The sequence below is a fragment of the Eretmochelys imbricata genome, chromosome 6 (assembly GCF_965152235.1).
Source record: "Eretmochelys imbricata isolate rEreImb1 chromosome 6, rEreImb1.hap1, whole genome shotgun sequence".
Lineage (NCBI taxonomy): Eukaryota > Metazoa > Chordata > Testudines > Cheloniidae > Eretmochelys > Eretmochelys imbricata.
Window position 1 is genome coordinate 25,695,221 of NC_135577.1, and position 21,427 is coordinate 25,716,647.

The 21,427-nt window shown below is 42.3% G+C and overlaps 1 protein-coding gene across 4 annotated transcripts in view; it reads right to left on the minus strand.

Moving 5' to 3' along the window:
* Positions 1 to 20,130, minus strand: part of MOB2 (MOB kinase activator 2) — a 161,453-nt gene extending 141,323 nt beyond the window's left edge. The window contains exons 1-2 of one of the 4 annotated variants that reach the window (XM_077818251.1): positions 19,914 to 20,130; positions 7,399 to 7,486 (exon numbers count right to left, since the gene is read on the minus strand). In XM_077818251.1, coding sequence (XP_077674377.1) covers positions 7,399 to 7,486; positions 19,914 to 19,930 — 105 coding nt within the window. In that variant the 5' untranslated portion in view covers positions 19,931 to 20,130. Of the gene's footprint in view, positions 1 to 7,398; positions 7,487 to 17,457; positions 17,515 to 19,913 lie in introns of those variants that run through there. The other 3 variants (XM_077818252.1, XM_077818256.1, XM_077818253.1) reach the window with 3 other exon arrangements.
* Positions 20,131 to 21,427: the final 1,297 nt, after the last annotated feature.

Below are 21,427 nucleotides of genomic sequence, written 5' to 3' on the forward strand. Positions count from 1 at the left end.
CGTAGCAATCTCAGCTCCTGCCAGACCAGGAAACAAGAGTGTGGAAAGAGATTCTAACCTGGACATTGCAGAACGCTGTCCATTCACCAAGACAGTCCCAGGTGCTGGACTTTCTACATTACATTGCAAGGCAACAGCCTCAATTCCTTTCAGTTTTGGTGCGATGGTGAAAGTTCAATTTGTTTCACAAGCAGAGCAAATGGCAGACAGGAAAAATACAGATGCAAGAGAGAGTCCGTTGGAGTTGAATGGTGAATCAACAATAGGTTCTCACAGGGCTGCAAGCCCCACCCTAAAAGATATAATCCCCCCAAATATAAATTCAATCATTCTGAGAGTTGTACAGCTGTTTAAGATTAAAGAAGAGCCAACACTAAAGATTTCCATTTGCAAACTAGGCCCTGAAGTCACACCTTGATAAGTTTCACTGGACTTATTGTCCCGCTTTAAGGCCAATGGCTAGCCAGTATATGTTTGAAGAAAAGGGATAACAGGGGAAGAGAGGGAGAAGAGAAGAAGAATGGCAACAAAAGCCAATGTTTAACCTCTACCTCCAAGGCAAAAACAAACAAACCAAAGCTACTCTATACCTACTGTAAGACCTCTGTCCAGTTTTGATCTGCCATGCAACTTCTGCCCACAAAAAGAGTGCAGCAATACACTAAAAGTAAACATATTTGGAAGATAAAACTTGCCATTTGCCACACAAATGTTCCATTTTTTTCCAACAGAAACAGAGCAAAAAAAAAAAGGCTGTTTAAATCAGTTTGCCTAAAATAAGCCATCCCTTATTACATACCACTCCCTCCCTATGCGGAGGGATTTAGGAAGCATGTATTGCCATGATCTGACAAGAGGTAATCCAATAATCCATAGATCCTCTCTCTCTCCTGGAGAAGGACACAGATGCTTTGACCCCTCCACCAAGGCCTTGTGTCCCCACCTCACTTTTGCAACACACCAGCCAGCTGTGCTGATGCAGCAAGCGTTAGACACTCCTTTAAACAGGGCCGTAGTAAGAACAACATGCAGAGATACCCACATTCTGAAGGTTTCTTGTACCACAAGAAAATCCTAATAGAATGTCTTACTTCTCTTCATCCTCCCTTCCCCCCTTCTACCTCCACTGGTCTAGTACTGTTAAAACTTGGTGGGCTTCCCAGGCAAAACTCTCACCTGCCTGGTCTAATCTGGCTCTAGAGCTACCAGCTCCATTTGCCCCCTCCTCGCCCCTAATGGAAACATTTACAGAACAAAAACAGCTGCTTCAGGATAAACCTACAGGGCTGCATCTCACAGTACACTAGAGAGCTGTGAAACACTGTTGCTGAGCACAGTACACTTAGTTCTGCAACAAGTGTATCAAATCATTGCCTCTCATAACATGGTGCACAGGAATAATAAAGATAAAGCAACAAATGCCAGAATGTTTAGAAGTGGTGAAGAGAAAGCTCTCTGAATGGAGGCCAGGTTGAATGAACCTATTTGCACCCAGCAATTACAGGCATCTTCTGTCAACGGATCTTACATACTGTACAACAAGGGTTCTCAAACTTTATTGCACCGTGACCCCCTTCTGACAACAAAAAGTACTACACGACCCCTTGAGGGGGGACTGAGCCCAGGCCTGATCAAGTCCAAAGCCTCAGGCGGGGGGAGGAGCAAAGTCCAAACCCCATGCCCTGGGCTGGAGGGGCGGGGGGGGGGGGGAGGGGAGGGGAGAGGGGGCAAAGCCAAAGCTCCAGGATTTCAGGCCCAGGCGGGAGGCCTGTAACCTGAGCCCCCCAACCTAGGGCTAAAGCCCTCAGATTCCGTCTTCAGCCCCAGGCCCTACAAGTCCAAAGCCAGCCCTGGCGACCCCATTAAAATGGAGTCCTTACCCACAGTTTGAGAACAGCTGCTGTACAATATGTTGCAGCACACCAGGAGGAAAGGAGTGAATTAACTGTTTCTATTTCTATAAGTTTAAGAAAAGACCTTCCCCTTACAAAACAAACCCACTCTCTACTGTAAGGTGAGTTAAGACTCATACAGCCACATAGCAAGCCTTCTGGGAACATAATGCAGTGGATACTATTAAATACTGCACATCCCAGTTTCACTTTCCCAGGCCATGTGACCAGTAGACTACCACCATCTGGTGCACAAAGGAGAAATCTGTGATGGAGGGGGGTTCTTTACCATTGTTCTTCTATAATCAGGTACTCTTAACAAGATTTCACTGCACATATAAAAGCAGCAGCAATCAACGGACAAAAAAAAAAAAAAAAGGTTTTGTGCACCAGGTCTGCTTTCATTTACATCTGCCCAGTCACACTGCATCTGATCCTAGAGCCTTCCATCTGGAGAGAGGGAATCAATTCCTGTGACCAATACATACCATATTCTCAGTTTACCAGCTTGATGTCTTAAAACCAACAGAAAGACCAGGGAGTGGAGACAACTAGAAGTAGGGACTTTTGTTGGATATCCTCATAGGTGGTGACAGAGCAAAGCAGAGATGGTGATGCTGCCAGTCTAAATGATCATGTTGGTCCCTTCTGGCCTTATAGTCTAGGAGTCTAATATTGCAGAGTTTAGGTGCCTTGCTTTATTCTCTTAGCAGCAGAACAATTTGTTGCACACATTAAAAACAGAATGCTAATCTAATTTAAAATAAAAAAAGACTGAAATGCCATGCAAACTGCTGCTCCAGTCCAAAAATACTGATCAGTTTACAAAGCCTGAATCTTAGCCTAGTGCTGTACATTTCTGGATACTGTGCCAGGGCTCATGTTAAATACAGCCATTTCATTATCACTTTCCAAAAAGTTGCCACTTTTAAAATTTTAATATTTGGGCAAATATTAAACAAAGTTTTTCCTTTCATTGGAAACTGGTTTAACAATCTAACAATGGATGCTACACTATTACCATCAGAAATTGTCACTTCCAGCAAGAGACTCAGCAGCAGCAGGCAGCTTAGTAATTAAAAGTTGTATATTCATGGTATATCTATACTGAGTAGTGCAGCTAACCTGGATTTTGCAGACTTGCTCACCTCAGCAAGCTGCATATATAAAATACATAAATAGAGTCATATGTAGGGTAAAATTTAAGTTTCCTGTCCTAGACACTTTTTCTCTGCACTTACCTGCGGTTATGTAGTTTCATAATAAGAGTGAATACTCAGACCACTGTCAGACTGTTTTATTCTTACTGTGTATGCTGAGGCAATCCCCAAGATCACATGCTAACTGAAACAAGATTATATACCCTGGAAAAATATTTCAAAACAAGCTAAAAATCAAACCCCAGCAACAGGCAAGAGTATTTCCCTAAACCCATAAGCAGCACATGAACATGTGCATTTCTATACCAGCACTGAACAACTTTGTTGGCTGCAAGGATGAGACTTCCTCCAGCTACATTTTTTACAGAACTGTTGTAGACAAGAAAACAGCGAACAGGATGTGTGCAGGAGGTATTCTGCACACATTACCAACTTATTTCTGTAAGGGAGAGATTCTGGAGCTTTGGGAAGGGAAGAAAGAAAGGACAGCTTCAAGCCTAGAGCTTTACAGACTGACAACACAGATAAAAAGTTAACAAGGGGAAGAGTGTGATAAGATTATGCTTAGAAAAAGCTGTTGGCTTTGACTTCTGGTTAGACAAGTAGCCCTACTGGAAATATAGACTTTAAGCAGGCTAACTTATTTCCTATTGCTTCAGTGTTTAAAAAAAACCCACACATTCTCAGTATGCATAAATCAAGATGTCATTGGCATTGGAAACACAGACCCAGCTTAACTCCATAGCTACAAGGCTTTTGTTAATCCCCCACTCACATTCCCACCAGGGTCCACAGCCTTCCTTTACTTCTATTACAAGACATCTTAGTTTTATAACACACAAGGAAATATCATCAAATTCTCCTCTTATATATTCACTTATGAATGTTTCCTTCATGGGTATGACAACAAGAACTGAAGTCACCCAAGGTTATTATTACAAGACACTTACAACTACTCCAATATCTTTACACATTAATTCATTGTAAATTCTTGCCGTAGCTCTCATGATTTTGGGTACTAGCACAAATGTAATTTAAAATACTCCAACACAAAATATCCACATCCAATTGGTCTGATCTGCAAAAAAAGGATTAAGTTTTATTTATATATCAGATTTGTTCATTCATCAATTATGCCTTTTAAGAGATTTCAGTATGCAGGTAGGATTTACACAACAGTATTCAGCACACATTCATTTTTAGAGGTTATTTACAACAATCCCCCCCAAACATCTTTAAAATAAGGCTGTTCCTTCAAATTAAATATTTAGGTCCCTTGACCAGGTGTATTAAGTAACAAGCAATACAAACAGCATGCTGGAGAGGTAAATCAGAGTGATGGCAATCAACAACTCTGATCTGGTAAAAGTTTCTCTCTTGGCATTAGGCACATACGCTAGAAATCAAGGAGAGAGAGTTTTAACTCCCTTTTGATAAGATATGTAAGGAACATACCCTTAGTATGAAATCCTTAGAAAAGGTATAAACAAGTCATTGGCACAAGTGATCTGAGAAAAAAGCCACTGAACCTTTTTTCACATTTCATCTCCTGGTTATGTAAACTATTTTCAAACGCTTGCAGAGAAGTTAGTAGCAACTTCATATGAGCTTCTTAAACCCCCTTTTGCAAATTTTGCAAATGTCTAATTCCCAGAAGGAAAGCAAAGTGGTTTTACAGAATGTTGATGGATTTTCATGACAAAGGCCCATACGAGTTGCTACCTGAGGTCTGGTGCATTTCTGATGAGAAGGTACCTCACATCTTTGTATGTACAAGAGTAGTGGCACAAGAGATATAGGGCTTTACATAGTCTTACATTTTACATTTAGCTAAATGAGTGCAAACCCTGTATGAACACACTTGAATCTGTTTACAACTGGTTATCAATTCATCTTAATATAGTAATTTATTGAGCAGGAGCAGGGAAGGCAAGTAAAGTTGTCAATTTAAAAACAAAGTTTGTAGTGAGGAAAGAATTCTAAGGAACAAGAAAGGGTCATCTTTAACAGCTAAACACAACCCAATTATCTTATGATGTGGTCCTGTTTAAGACAATCTCTGGCTGATTAGTTGTTTGTGCTAACCTTGTCATCTACAAGAAAACTATTAAGTCCTATGCCTACCCCAATTCAGCCAATTGAATTTCATTTGGTAGTGCAAGAGCGTCATATATACAGTGTTGCGTAGCAATGTTGGTACCAGGAAATTAGAGAGAGAGAGAGACACAAGGTGGGTGAGATGATATATTTTATTGGATCAACTTTTGTTGATGAGACAAGCTTTCGAGCCACACAAAGCTCTTCTGATCTGAAGAAGAGCTCTGTGGGGCTCAAAAGCTTGTCTCTCTCAACAACAGGATTTGGTCCAATGAAATATATTATCTCACCCACCTTGCCTCTCACATATACACATGAACACTTTAAATGTTTCCTATATAATAAGACAGTTTTTCCAACATTAATATAATCAGTGGAATGAAATTATATTTGGCCTGCTCAGTTAGGACTGGCCAATAACCTCATAGCTTTTCAAAACATATAGATTTCTTTTATGTTTCTGAGTCAATGCTTATTCTTTATATATAATAACAAACTTGCTACGGCATGCAACTAAGAGTTAAAAGTAAGACAGCTACTATGTTTCCTTTCCGTAAAGACCTCTCCCCACCACCGCACTTGGAAAAAAAAAATTAAAAAAAAAAAAAAAAATTTACACTTCAGTGTTAACATGGGGTTATTTTTAGCAAAAGCACCCCCAGCCCAGGATCTCATCTTTGAACTGGATCTTCCTGGATGTAGATTCAGCCCAATTGAGGGATTACAATGAGCTAACAGTGCTTATAAAACAAACATTCAAGTGTACAGAAGTTATGATTAAACAAAAAGAAATGCTGACTGATGCCAAACACTTCAAATTCAGATATAAAAGGCTACTAAAATCTGATCTTGTGAATCATCAGTTCAGCATACAAGCCAGAAGCAGTATGTGAGCTGACAGTACATAAACTGTCCAGAAAGAAATACAGAATGAAGTGGAGAGGACCCAGGTCAACATGTCATCTCAAAAAGTGTTGCAGTCAACCCAGAGGAATTCTATATTAGACCTTATCCTAAGAGATAAAAAGAAACTGACCATAGAACTAAAAGTTAATGGTACCTTAGGTACAAGTGGTCACTACTTGATCACATTTAATATGGGCAAGCAGAGTCAAGTCCAGACCAGTAATATGAAGGTGCTTTAATAGAACAATTATGAGCCAAATCTAGGAGGAAAAATTTATCAAAAAACCAAGTCAATGAGAATAATTGAAAACCGCCTTTACTAGATGCCCGAAAAGTCACAGTCCCACAAAAGAAAAAAAAAAGACTGTGCTCCTTAAAAAACAAAAACCTAGTTTAGAGGGGAAGTGAAGGCAGCTGTAAAAAAAAAAAAATTTTTTTTTTTTTTTTTTTTTTTTACAACAAATGGAAGAAAGGAGAAGTTGATAGTAATGAGTAGAAATCAGAAGTTAGGAATTGTAGTAAATTGATACAGGAAGCCAAGGGACACAAGAATAAATCTACCGCCAGTAGCATTAAGGACAATAAGGAGTTTTTAAAATATATTAGGAACAAAGAGACACCTGACAATGGTATTGCTCCATTGCTAGCTGGAAAAGACAGAATTATCAGTAATAATGCAGAAGAGGCAGAAATGTTTAATATTTCTCTTCTGTATTTGGGGAGAAAACAGCTAATGTATCTCATTGTATAGTGATAAGATTCTTTCTATGCCACTAATCTCTGGAGAATATTAAAACAGAAGGTACTAAACTTAGATATTTCAAAATCAAGTGGTCCAGATAATTTGCATCCAAGAGATTAAGAAGGGATAGCGGAGGAGCTATTGCTGGACCACTAATGTGGAACCTCTCTGGAGGTGTTACAATCTGAGTGAATTTACCTAATCTCCCCGCACTGTTCCTGGTTCCAGGCCCACAACCATAACTAAACTTATTACAGTAAGATCTCCCAAAGATATTGCAGGAAACTGCCACATCTGTCACAATGGAAACAACTTAAATTTAAATACCACAGTGATTAAGTGTCACAAGAGTCTGGGATACTTGTTCAATCTCCAGAAAGTCCAACTGGATCTGGTCGTGAGGTGGGGTGGTGGAAAGGGGAGTGTTTTAAACAGACAATTCTGTCCATTCCCTTCCCCTAGTATCACGAAATCATTACAAGTTTTAACATATGCTCACTGACAGACAATGTCTCAAAGTTCTGACAACTTTGGGGACCAGTAAATATCAGGAGCACAGACTTATCCTGGCATCTTTATAGACTAAGATACTGTAATTTACCTTACTTACAACATGGGTGGGGATGAAACATAACAGGAGACCTGACCCATAGCTCCATAGTAGGGACACTGTCAGAAGTTCACATGATCTGGAAAAGCATGGAAGGAGGGATAATTGTTTCTTAAGCCTGCAGTACGAAGACCTCAAAGAAGCGCAAATGCTCAGAGAGTCATAGACAGCACCAAGAAACATGATACATGAAATTGCCATTTTTTAAAACTTCCAGATAATAAGTTAATGAACTAGTGCACTTAATACTACTGTAAAAGTAGTAAAAATATTTCAGCTTGCAGCTAAATTGGAGGAGAGGCTATTCTCAAATAGGAAGAAAGGCTATTTCAATATATTTTAGAGAGATGTCTGAAACATAGGTCCAGACATACTGAAAAAGACCAACGGTCCACCGAGTCCAATATCCTGCCTCTGACAACTGCAATGATGTATTGATTCAGAAGGCAGCATAAACTTCTGTAGGGGAAAGTTTCTTGCTGGCTCTGGCTGATCAGCTTATGCCTTGACACACGAGGACAGAAAACACTTGCCATTTTTATCGTAGCTAGCACAAATGCAGAGAACACTCTAGTTAATATGATCTAATCTTTACAGAATTATACTAAGCAAGTTGCTTTAGTGGTATTATACAACTTTCAGTTCCACAGGTTTATTAAGTATTGTGTTTCATTAGTGTTACATCCTTGCAGATCCTTTTATTTAATCAACTGCCCCACTGTTCTTGTCTTATGGTAACAGTAAGCTGGAGCACAGACTAGCCTCCAAAATTCATTTCAGACTCTTCCCTCTTTACCCTTTTCTTTTGATCTTGCTATTGTGCTTCCATACTGTGAAGAGAAGTAAGCATTTAGCTGAAACTTGAATTCATATAATCTGTTTAATAGTAAGCGGAGCATAATGGAGAAATGCCCACTGTCCTATTTCCATTGCCACTGACCTCCCCTCTGACACAGGAGCCAAATATCCAGCTTTACAGGTTGTGTGAAGAACTGTTGCCCTGACTAGATTCTCTCCCCTCTGAGAGCTTGCCTTCAGCAGCCAAACTGCTTTTTTTTCCTTAAAAAAACAACAACAACAAAAAACAACCAACCAAGGTCTTTTTTAAAACTCTTTCTGTGCTGCTATTGAATGGTTAAAGGTCAAAATGACAAGTGTAACTCTGAAGTGAGGCAATTTAGAACTCCTGCAGAAGAAGCTGTCTCAAGAATGGGGAAACTTCTAGGAGTCCAATTGCCCAAAACGTGTGAACAATCTCTGGCAGGAACATTTAATAAGACCAAGTTTATTCTTCATTCACTAGGGAGAGCTCGTGTGGCTCACTGATTTAACAATCCTCAACAGTACTAAAACCAATGCGTCACTGCCAAGGCATCACATGCCTTCCTTACAGAGCTTGCTATGGCAAGAGAAGCAGCCTCAGCTTTTTGTATTCCAGAATAAAGTGGGTGGAATACTACTAACAAGGATGTTTAAAAACTGCATTCAGTAAACAAGCTTCACAGTCTCCTCATCTTGTTAACTAGGGAGCGGAAACAGTGCACTGCAGAAAAGGATACACAGTAATACACTAGTTTACTTCACTAGCATATCACTTTGAGACCTGGATTAAAATTCTGCCTTTGATCAACAACAGTCGCAGTATACGCAGACCTGGCAAAGGAGAGTTCAGATTTGCTTAATGCGGCTGTTTAAAAATCCCACAATCTCAACGTCAATGGGCACCCAATGATTCTTGTACACAGACTGTCCGTGAATGATGCCACAAGCTTCCCATAGTGCAAAGCCACGCAGACCACCAAAACGTGAGCTGATCCAAACTGCCGCTTCCTGAAACTTGTCCTGGGCAGGATTGCTGCATTCAATCAAAAGCTCCCAAACCTCCATTTCCCCCCAGATTCATTACACACCTGTTTTCGCTAGGCAAAACTTCCTTTAGATCCATTTATAAATTTTTAATTACTCTCATGACAAACATCCAGTTAGTTATCACATTTACTGTTTTGCCACAGAATGATTATAACAAAGACTTGAGGCCATCTCTTTATTATCTACTGTGAGGTAACTAGCCTACCCCCAATAATACTTGTTCTTGGCTAGTCAGGGGCTCTCTCCAGTAGCCCCCTAAGCTAACAGAAAAGATACTGGATTGGGCAACCAGAAAAGAGAATCAGCTCAGTACATTTTGTTTCAATGTGCTAACTGTTTGTACTGTTCATTGCAAACAGCTTAATATAATGCATGACTTGCTTCTAATATTTGCCATATGCCCAGATGCTATGGAAATGGGCAAGTGGAAGTCATCAAGAGTTACAGCCTAGTAATGAATCTTCCCAGGTGTACCCACTGAAGGTCTGTGTCTTGTGGGATCTAAACTTAAATTAACAAGTACCTGCTTCCTCATACTCTGCTCTCAGTCAGAGGAAAACATTGCCAACTGCTTTAAGAGTTTATTTACTTGTCATTGTATATGACACCCAGATGGAAGCTTGAAAGCTTTTTTTCCCCAGAGTTACTTATCAGTTAGTGGAAATATAGTTCATGCTTAAAAGGAACTTAAGTGATAGTGGCTCTGTTTATGCACTACTACTGATGTCAGAACAGTTCTAGGAATAGGGGTTTTATAGTAAACACATAGCCAGTAGACTGAAGACAGAACTTAATTTCTGCTTAAATTCAAATATCTTAAAATGCCTCATTAGTATGATGAAAATATGTCATGTTATTCAGAAAAAGGATTCAGGAAAAAAGGGGATCAAGAGACAGTAAGCGTTTTCAATATTTACTGAGGACCACAGTCATCCCAGATTTACACCCTGCAGCGTTGCAGCATTGAGTTAGGAAAGAATTTGAATAAAAAACCCCACTTTAACAGATACAGGGTGGATCAAAGTATGAACTCTGAGTGCATGAAAAGCGCAGTTCCCCCTCAAGTACATTTAATTCAATTTTAAGGATATCTGTTTACATATTCACATGCTTCTCTAAATGTTTTGTAGGAATGAGCATCCCTGTGCTGTGCCCTCTACAGAAAGCAAACAGGAAAGAAAAACTTAAAGGAGGGCCAAGTTGGCTGGATACAAGCAGTATTGGGTAGGAAAAGAGCAAAAACAGCTTCAGACACATCTGACTCTCTTTACAGGAAGCCTTAATTCACTTACGTGCAGAGTACTGCAGCTGCAGTGACAAGAGGAGGAAACAATTCATCAATAACCGAAGCTCAACACAGCATGCAAAGTCATTAATGTCTCAGAAGCATAGTAGAGGACACCAAGCTTTTCCTGATCTCCCTAGTATTGTAATTACTGAATGGCCTTGATACCATCAAACTGCATCCTAACCCAAGATCTTAGCATAATGGCTAATTATTTCCAACATTGGAAACTTAGGGGGGAAAAAAAACCGTGGTGACAGCCATTTTATTTGTCAGATGGAAAGCAAATACCAAACTCAATGTGCAGTTCTGTGGTGAGAGTGTCAGCCATGAGGCTAACCCAAAGTATCTTGACATTATACTGAACCAAAGTTTGACCTTTCGACAACACCTCGTGAACACAGCAATAAGATCAGGTCTCATGTCACGCTTATCAGGAAACTCACCGGAACAGCATGGGGCTTCAGTCCACAGGCCCTACAAACCCGAAGTATATATTCTGCGGCTGAATACTGTGCGCAAGTGTGGTCTCACAGCAGTCACACAACTCCTTGATACTCAACTCAACAATGGCATGTGCATAGTGTCAGGAATGCTCATATCTGGCTCCCAGTTCTATTGCACATCCAGCCTCCACAGATTAGAAGAGCTGCCCAGACATTTTGCTTTCTCAGCCATATCAGGGCAAACATGAGGATCCCATTGCACAATGCATCACCTGCAGAACCCGCCGAAGTAAAGATTAAAATCCCACTACCCTTTATGGAACTGCATCAAGGCCCTTACACTCAACTTCAATGCTGAGGCTCAATGGAGAGCCACATGGAGCATTTCGACTGCTCAAAACAAACAGCTTGTCGTTGAACTTGCCGAGGAACCGCTGGTTTTGCTTTATGTCGGAAGGACTGGTGTAGATTGAATCTTATGGGAGATGTGGACAAACCCTGTTTAAATGGAAAATGAGGCAAACACTTGTATATGACTGTGGTCACCAGGCACAAACGATGGAGCACCTCATATCTGAGTTATTTCACTAGGGGTCTGAAGGACATTGCCGCAGCAGTGAGCTGGTGAATGTGATAGCTATCAAATCTAGATATAAATTTGTAATGTTTGCTATCTACCAAAGCCATACGAAAGCAGCAGCAGCAGCAGCTGAATTATTAGTCTCTTTCCCATGCCTTCACCCGCCAGAAGAGATGCAAAATCCCATTGTGACAGTCTTGATAAACTTTCGGTTCTATTATCTGTTTCTTTCAAGCAAAACTATATTTAGTTTCACTTTAATAGAGTCTAGAGATATTAAGAGTGTCCAATGACATGTACAAATTTTATGTGGGTTCAAAGAGCATAGATTTAACATGTCCTTGGGTATTATGTGTGAATGGGAAGTGAATGAGGAACATTTGACTCTTTGATAGGACCATGGAGGTCTGTGTTTTATGAGTCTCTTTTCAACTCTCTCCAAATAGGGAAAACAGCTCATGAAACCCTGATTTTGCAAAGATTATACAAAAGGGAAATACCTGTTGTGAGGTCAGTTAAAAATCAAAATGAGCATATATTCGTGCATCTGAGAGAGGTCCTAGCAAAGCTCCATGGGGGGGGGAGGGGGAAATCACCTTATAAAAGCAGAAGGGGAACGAGGGGAAACAAGTCAGCCTCCTTTTTAACGTCAGCTGATGGAAATGCTGGTACTGCAGTGTATAGAACTGAGGGTAGAAATGTAATTTTTTATTTTAATCCATATTTTGGGTGTAGGGCATTCTGTTGTAATTAGTTAATTTCAAGGAATCCCCAAAATTAAAATACTTCCTTACACAAATGCCTGTTCTGCACAGGCCAGGAGTATACTGCTTTTAACCTTAATCTGTTCAACCGTACTGGGGAGCAGCCAACCTGAACACAAAGCATACCACATACTTCTTCACTGTTCCTCGCTATATGCCGATTTCCTTACATTTAATTTATACTGTCCAAGCACAGCCAAAGGGCTTGTCTACACTACCACGTGGGGTCGATTTACGATACGCAACGTGAATACTGTAGCTGAAGTCGACATACTTAGATCTACTTATTGCGGTGTCTTCACTGCGGTAAGTCGACAGCTGACGCTCTCCCGTCGACTCCGCTTGTGCTCCTCATTCTGGTGGAGTACCAGAGTCGACAGGAGAGCACTCAGTGGTCAATTTATCACATCTATACAAGACGCAATAAATTGACCCCCATTGGATCGATCACCGCCTGCCAATACAGTGGGTAGCGTAGACAAGCCCAAAATTAAATCTAGCACAGCTGAAAACTAGCATATTTGATTCTTATTGGCTTGTAAAGTCAGATGTAGGTAGAAGTGTTACAATTTAAGTGTTCTTTGTATACCTTTAGTCTCTAGTTATTAGCTATTTAAAAAGTAGCTCAGTGTTAAGACCTCTCCCCATAATAGTAGTCTGCATATGCTGATGAAGTTCATTTTCAATTAGACATTACCTCAAGAATACACAGCTTTCTAATAAAGAACTCCTGCATTCTCATAAGTCTTCTAACAGTGCTATAGTTAGTAGTATGCAATTCTGGTTTTGTTAACTAGCTTCACAATCTACAAAGCAGCAATGCTACCACTCCACAACTTTACAACTCACAGGATGTTCTAGCTTTCCACATAGTGGCCTGAAGAAGGAAGAGAAAGTCGGTCAGAAGCCTGCTGGTGGACGGGAAGGTTCGCCACTTCATTTTAACTTAAAATACATTGACCTTATCCAGGTAAAGGTAAGATCATGGAACCCTTCTACACTAGAGGACTAGATCTCTGCACAACGTTGACCATTGCAGCTGAGATTCTCTTTGACTGATTCTTCTTCAGATGGATTAGTGTCCACACTAAACAGTTGTTTGTGTGGACTAATACACTGTGTCCACACACAGCACTTGCACCAACCTGTGCATTGTGCTACTTATCCCATAATTCCAGGAATAGGTATTTGTGGTAGCAGGTGTGTGCTAGGCAGGGAACTGTATGTACTATGTATACATATGACTGTACATATATAATTTTTATACAGTTGCATGTGAGATTTAGAGAAAGAGAGGTGTTAAAGTTATGTTGGATTAAACCAATGAAGTAACCAAATGATAATGTCCAATAGCTCTCCCCACTGTGAATGTACCATGAAGGGCAAGGGCTTTTCCCTCAATTACATTCAAAACACAGAAGGCCACGAGTTGGTCACAGAGTGCTTAGGTAAACTGTACCTGGTGTCTTATATGAGCATTGCTGACTTCATGTACCAATACTCTTTAGATAAGGGGCTTAGTTTATAGTCTCTAACTTTTCCATATTTTGGTGAACTATTTCTTCTTATCAGCTCTAAAAGTCAGATACACGAGTGAAGGGAGGACAGCCCTCCAAGCTGCCTAAAAATTCTTCACTCCCACAGCACATCTAATAATGTCTATCTCCTGGGGAAAGTACTCGGGGAGAGAGGTCTGAGTAGTGGCTACTGAAATACCATGGATATGTATGAGCGAGAATTTAAACCAGGGCATACAGTGCCCTCCTCAGATATTATAGGTCTGGGAGATACTGCTGAGGCAGCCACTTCACTGCCATGCCATTTCAACCCACAGTAAGGCACGCATTCATTTGTTGCTATAAAATTAGCATGTGTACATATGTATTTTTTCCAGGAGCTAAAGATCCACGGCCCAAAAATTATTATTGTAAAGTTGTACTGAATAATATTTATTGTAGAATAAAAATCGCACAACTAAATAGTTACTTTTAATAAGCTGTTGTGCGCTGCATTCCTCCCTGGGAGAGAAGCAAGGGGTAGAGAGTAGGAGTAAGAGCAAAAGCAAGACCAGGTTAGTATCACCTATCCTGTATAGATCCAGGAATTGGTGGGAAGAAGTTGTGACAGCTTGGTGGGAAGATCAAAGGAAGCATCGTAGCTACAATGCTATCATGCTTGCATTGAAACAGTTCCAACTGAAGCAGTCTGGACAAATGCATTAAGACTTACTCAGAGGTCCTACAATCTTATCGGTACTGGAAATACCTTGTGAAACATCTGGACACAGTATTGGGACTCCGCATTTTACCAGCATTCCAAAGGACCACACTGGTACCGGGAATGCCACAATTCTCTACTGTGGATGGAATACGGATACATGGTCAACAGAAAACAATAGCCACACAAGTCTAAGAACAGCATTTGATTGCGGCAAATTGACCTACGTTGCAAGCTCTTTCACGTGGTAAAAGATGACAGCACAAAGAAAAATTAGTCAAGAAAACATTATCGCTTAGTGCAATACAAAGACGTTCTTTTTAATTAAACAATTTTCACTCATTTTTCTTCCCTCCACCTCAGTCCTTCCATAAAGCAGTAGCTGGTTGTTAACAGGTAGTTTGCTGGCAAACTGATTTTTCTTTTTAAATATCTACGTAACATAAAGCTGCTCTGCATATTCAAAGTCATTCTTTGGATGGCATAGATGTTACAATTTATGTATCAGAACCCCGTATTTAAAAGAGTAATCAAGGCTTGTGAGATTTACAACTTCATTTTCAAAAAAGGTTTTGTCCTTTACAATTAAGAGTTTTAAATTCAAATTAAAAAGGTTTCATAACTAAAGGAACAATATCTGTCTTTGTTGCTACTTTAAATTTAGTGTTACAAATAGAGCCAAAAACCTTTAACAGCAAATCAATCCTCTTTCAAAATGAAATACTAAGTGTATAGCCTAGATTCCTGTCAGATGTCAGTGAACACCACCATCCAAGCATCTGTGGTCTCCAATCAAAGCCATGGTACATATTTTCTATGTACAATGGGAATACTTTTAGCTTTCTCTCTTCTATTTATAAAGATCCAAGATATTGCACAACTTATTGTTCTATTCTTTCCAGACACAACTCCCATTGTAACTAATAGGAGTTACACATATATACCAAAGAGAACACACCCTTCAATCAGTAACTTTGTTACGGCAATGTTCAGGAGAAAGATAAGACATTTTCCAAGGGAAAGTAGAGACTTAAGATTTATTTGGGTCTTAAACTAACATGTGATTGTATGTATGCCAATAGCTCAGTTATGCAGCTTTCTCCCCTAGAACTTCCAACAGTTTTAAGGCATCTGAGAGAACAACCATTAACCAAACTGATCACAGTGACACTCTGGTGTGTGGCCAGCCAACCTTACTGTTATTTGCCTATTCTTTGACAAATTCATCATTGTTTATAGGCTCCAGTTTCTATTTCTGTATTAAGTGCTCTGTGGCAATCTGAGACACTTAGGCTGCTGCCCTCTGTGGGATGATTAGAACTTCCCCGTCCCTCACTTCCCAACACAACACTCAACTGTACAGGACATTTAAGGAATAAAGAGGTCTAAGTGCAATAAATGTGAGATGAGCTGGAATAGTGGGAAGCTAGAACATGGTTAGCTGCTGTTGCTGCCTAGTTTATATTTTAAACAAAGAATTTTCATTTGCCTTTGAAAGCCAGTTTCTATAACGATACAAAGTTTAACATGTAGAGTGCTTTCCAGTCCAGAGCATTCAAGAAAAAATATGATTGATAACACGAGGAAAAACATTCTTGGGAGTACTAACACATTTGACACAGTATTCAGAGTTGATTAAGAAAGAATTGTACTCTTTCCATATTAGTCTCATTGATACACAGGGACATCAGAAAACAGACTGATGCAGCTTAATATGCAGAAGTGAGAGAGGAAATTCATTAAAAAAAACTGTAGTATTCCAAAGTGCAACGTTTTGTTCTTCCTCTTTGTGCAGGTTTTTCTACAGCTCCTCCTTTCCCTTACAAGAGATTGGAAACAATTGCAGTTTTAGTTCAAGATAAGGCAGACTGACATTTATTCAAAGCTCTGCCATAATAAACTGAATACCATAAATTTCTTTTTCAGTAACCCGAGGAATAATTTCACTTAGACACACACACAGTGCTGCTGACAGAAACACCCAGTTGGACAGATTGAGGCCTGGTCTACACTAGGAAATTGAGTCAGCAGAACTACCTTGCTCAGGGGGTGTGAAAAATCCACACCCCTGAACAATGCAGTTAAACCAACCTACCACCCGGCAAAGACAGCACTAGGTCATTTTCCCCCCCTCAACTTAGTTACCGCCTCTGAGGAAGGTGGAGTACCTACACTGACGAAAGAACCCCTCCTGCTGGCATAGATAGTGTCTTCACTGAAGCGCTGCACCAGTGCCTCTGCAGAGTTTGTATAGACAAACCCTAAGAGGTTGTCGTCTTCTCCTCTCTCCCCCACATACCCACCGTTTTCCTTCCCCTTATTACCCACAAAGTCCACACAAAACTTCTACAAACTTTGAAAGAAAGAATGAATGTGTCTCCAGAGTACAGGTAGCTCAAATTAGCACACTTAGATTAGGGGCATTGAAGCTAACATAGCTCGAGTGAGAGTAACCACATTTCCAAACAACATGAGTTATACACAGTGATTTGATTAGCACCATAGAATGACAAGACTATCTTCTGATGACATGTTGTAACTCAAGTTATTGCATCCCCACTGCGTTCCTAGTTCAAGCTTCAGCAGCACTCAGCTTCAGTCCCTCCACTGGCTAGCTACCTTGAGCTTAAAGCAGTTTTCTCGAACTATAGATTTGTGTGTGCGCAAAGGGGTCAAGTTAGGGGTAATATTCGAGTTATAACTTGATCTTACTGTGCTGTGAAGACACACCCTGTGACAATGCAAAAGACTGCAATGTACACAAAGTTTGGACATTAACAGAAGTATCAGGTAACAGCAAAGAACAAACGTAATCCACAGACAAGCCAAGATCAATGAAAATTAATGTAGGCAAAGAGACGTTCTCCACTCCAACTTGAGTTCACCCACCTTGGAAAGATTACATGTACAGTGGCAGCAGTAATACATAGCAAACTTCCAACAAGCCTAAAAACACGAATGATGAGAAAATTTACATTCTAATACAATGAAAGTCTAGTAACATCACAAAGTTTGGTTCTTGGCTAGTTTATGATAATAGTTTGTACAAAATGGGAGTGAAAGAACCATCTTAAGCCATCTAAGTCTTCTGTTTAAGTACTGGGATACGCTTTTTCTTCTTTTTAAATGAAGCATCCTTTCACTTAACTCTCCACAACAATACTCAAGTTTCTTTTAGATTTGTTTATATAAAGCAAATATGGTAGGCTCTAGTTGCCTAGCAGTTGCTAAAAACACAATCAAAAGAAACCCAAGTAGACCAACGTCTTCATTATTAGTAACTAATAACAGTATTTCCTTCTAACCTGCATGATGCCAGCTTTCCAATGCATATCACACAAAAACGCCTTGCATGTCTCAAACACTATACTTCTATTAATTAATTTGTTGTAGGAAAGCCATACTAACAATCTACCCAGAAAATGTGCAGGAGTCCATGCCCATTAGCTTATTAGTCAACATTAGAGTTAATACTAGCTATAGAAGTCTTGACAATTGGATCTAGAGTTGGACATATCCAGTCCAAAGAAATCTGTCTTCTTAATAAAAGAGCAGATCAGACAAATGCTGTCAGTTTACCAACTATCCAGTTACTTCAGTTTCAGAAAAAGAAGTGGAACTGGGTAGTTTTTCCATGTAAAAAACATACTATCTGACCTAGCAACACAGATAGGCTGTGATCCCATTTTCCAGTGCTGTCATACTACGGAGGATGTAACACAGATAGTTAAACATCACACTAAGGATCAAACTACTGTACAAAACCAACTAACTTAAGACCAAGGGTCACGGAATCATAAATTTGCCGCCCACCTGATTCTGATCCACAGTTATTCAGTTCACATGAGTACAGGTCATCAGCAAAATTCTTGCAATAAGCTATCAAATCTCTTTCTCTGGGACACTGATAATATATCAGGTCACTCCATTCTACTGTACAGGTGTCTCTCTTGCTAAGATTTTTAAACATAAAACCAGCAGCAAATCGCTTTCTACCTTCTGTCTCTGTGTAATTAGCACTATTAATCCCATGCTATCCAAGTCCTCTGGCACAGCAGTGATTTGGTTTTAATCTCTGCTGAGTTGTCTTCCTCCACTCCCCAGCAAGCCATTCAGATCAGATCTTGGCAAACTCCTAGGTCAGAACTAAACTTCTGCTGCAGAAATAGCAGTCTCACTACACTGATAGAAATGTATTGAGACATGCAATGCCTGCCTTTTTTATATCCAAAAAAGGAAAGAAATTAGTTGCTCTTATACAGATTAATTTGCAGAACAGAGAAAGTTCTTTTCTGCATCTCTCCTACCCTGTAAACCAGTCAACAGCCAATCGCCACATAGCAATCAATAGACAAGGTACCCAAATATAACCCCAAACATTTTACAAGCTTGACACTGTGTAACCCTATAAGCACATTCTAATATAGTATTTCTCCTCTCAATGTCACTGCTGGAGACCACACTTATGTCTTTTCAGCCCTGAACAATTGATTAGTCATGTATTTCCCTTGTCCCTTAGCAGGAAGAGGAGTCCCATGCTATTTCACTGTTTCTCATGCTTCCCAACCTGGGGAGCCCATGCTTCTCAGCAGGATAGAGTCCCTTACCACCCCAGTATGCTCCCCTCTGTTCACCAACTGCCACCTTTGAGGTGTAACCAACAGTCTCTATAATGCATTAAATTTTATGGCCACTATCAGACGGCACCACATAGCTCAGGGGGAAGTGAAGAGGCTTTTCACTCTGAGGTTTTTTGCTAATTCCTGTGTTTTTCGTGTCCCCTGGTCTCCCTATGTATCTCAAACTAGGCCACGGGGTCCCCATGTCACCTGAAGCTACCCCATGTCAGTGTATTCCTTGCCACTCAGGGACCAGCGGGTGGCCACCAGCTGCTTAGAGGCACCTCCTGACCCCAGATAAGAAGGAAAACTCCTTGCCACTCTTAGCATCACCTGCATTCACAGATAGGCAAGAAATCCCCAGGCCGCTCCACACACACCCTGCCCCTCGCTCCTGCCCCTCCCAAGCCAGACGAGTTGAGGAGAAATCTGCAAGGGACCCACCCCTGGGCTGCTGACACCAGAGCTTGCCTCCACTGGACAGAGCAAGAGGATTCCCCGCCTAGGGCCACCTGCGCTTCACACCCAGCACCCTCCAGCTGCACCCTCCAGCCGTGCCCCCCACCCCAGCCTCCCCCCAGACCCAGGCCAGCAGCCCCAAGCTCTACCTGTACCCCCTCAGCCCCCCCCAGGCTCCCAGCCCCCCCCGCTCTACCTGTACCCCCCAACCCCCCCCCAGCCGCACCCCCGCGACCCCAGTCCCCCGCAGCCCCCCGCGCCACTCACCCCATAAGCCAGTCCATGGCTCTCCCGGGTGCTCGCTCCTGCTCCGCTGCTGCGCCGCCCGCTGGGCGCGGGGCCGGGGAGGAGCCGGGGCGGGCTCCTGCGTCCTGCCCGAGCTCACCACCCGCTCCGGCCTCTGGGGCTGCGCATGGGGCCGCCCGGCCCCCGGCGGCGGGGCTGGCGCCCGCCCCCACCTAGCCCCTCCCCCTCGCCCCCCCGGCGGCGGGCGGGCGGCTCGGCCGGGCTCACGCTCCTGCCCCCAGGCTGCGCCGGGTCCCCTTAGCCTCACACACTCCCAGGGAGGCCGGAAGTAAACACACAGGCCCCCGCCCCCTGCTACTGCTAACCCGGAAGTGTTCCCCCTTCCCCACCCGGGGCACCATGGGAAATGTAGTCCGGTGCGCAGGCTGGGGCCACGTGGAGCCCCTGCTGGGCGGAGCGCACCAGGCAGGGTGTCTCCTCTGCCACCAGGGGCCCCCCGGATCGGGGCCGCTGAGTGACTGTTAGTCCACCTATCAGAGGGGTAGCCGTGTTAGTCTGTATCCACAAAAACAATGAGGAGTCCGGCGGCACCTGAAAGAGTAGCCGATCGGACTCCCCGTGCGCGCATCCGGTGAAGTGGGTTGCAGCCCGCGAAAGCTGATGCCCAAATAAATTGGTTAATCTCTAAGGTGCCGCAAGTCCTCCCTTTCTCATTGTTTTTGTTATTCCTTTGGCTTCCTGTTTAATAATTGCATGGTGCCATCGCTGTGACGGGGTTTTACTTTATTACTGATCTGCCCGTTAGGAGATTAGCATAGCTAAGAACTGGGTATTATTATGTATTTAATTATTTGCCATCCCTTATGGGTGTTTTAATATTAACGATAGTTATATTGTTAGTTATCTATTGTTAGTAGACGGCACTGTGGCCTAGCTGCTCAAACCCAGTGCGGGGAGCTAGGACTCCTGAGTTCTGGCTAAGGGGGCATGGCCTTGCCCCCTAAGAAGAGGCTACATGCATTTCCTACAGAGTAGTGGTTTTCAAACTTTTTTTCTGGCGTCCCAGCTGAAAAAAATTGTTGATGCCCAGGACCCAACAGAGCTGGGGGTGAGGGGTTTGGGGTGTGGGAGGGGCTCAGGGCTGGGGCAGAGGGTTGGGGTGCAGGGGTGAGGGGTTCAGGGTGTGGGAGGGGGCTCCAAGCTGGGCCACGGGGTTAGGATGCGAGAGGGGGTGCAGGCTCTGGGGTGGGGTTGTGAATGAGGGGTTTTGGGTTCAGGAGGGGGCTCCAGGTTTGGTGGGGCTCAGGACTGGGGCAGGGGTTGGGGTGTCAGAGGGGAGTCAGGGCTCTGGGCTGGAGTTGCAGGCTCTGGGGTGGAGCCAGGGATGAGGGGTTGGGGGGGGCTCAGGGCTGGAGCAGGGGATTGGGGTGCGGGTTTACCTCTGACGGCTCCTGGTCAGCGGTGCAGCCGGGATGCAGAGGCAGACTTCCCACCTGTCCTGGCTCCACAGACCGCACTGCACCCCGGAAATGGAC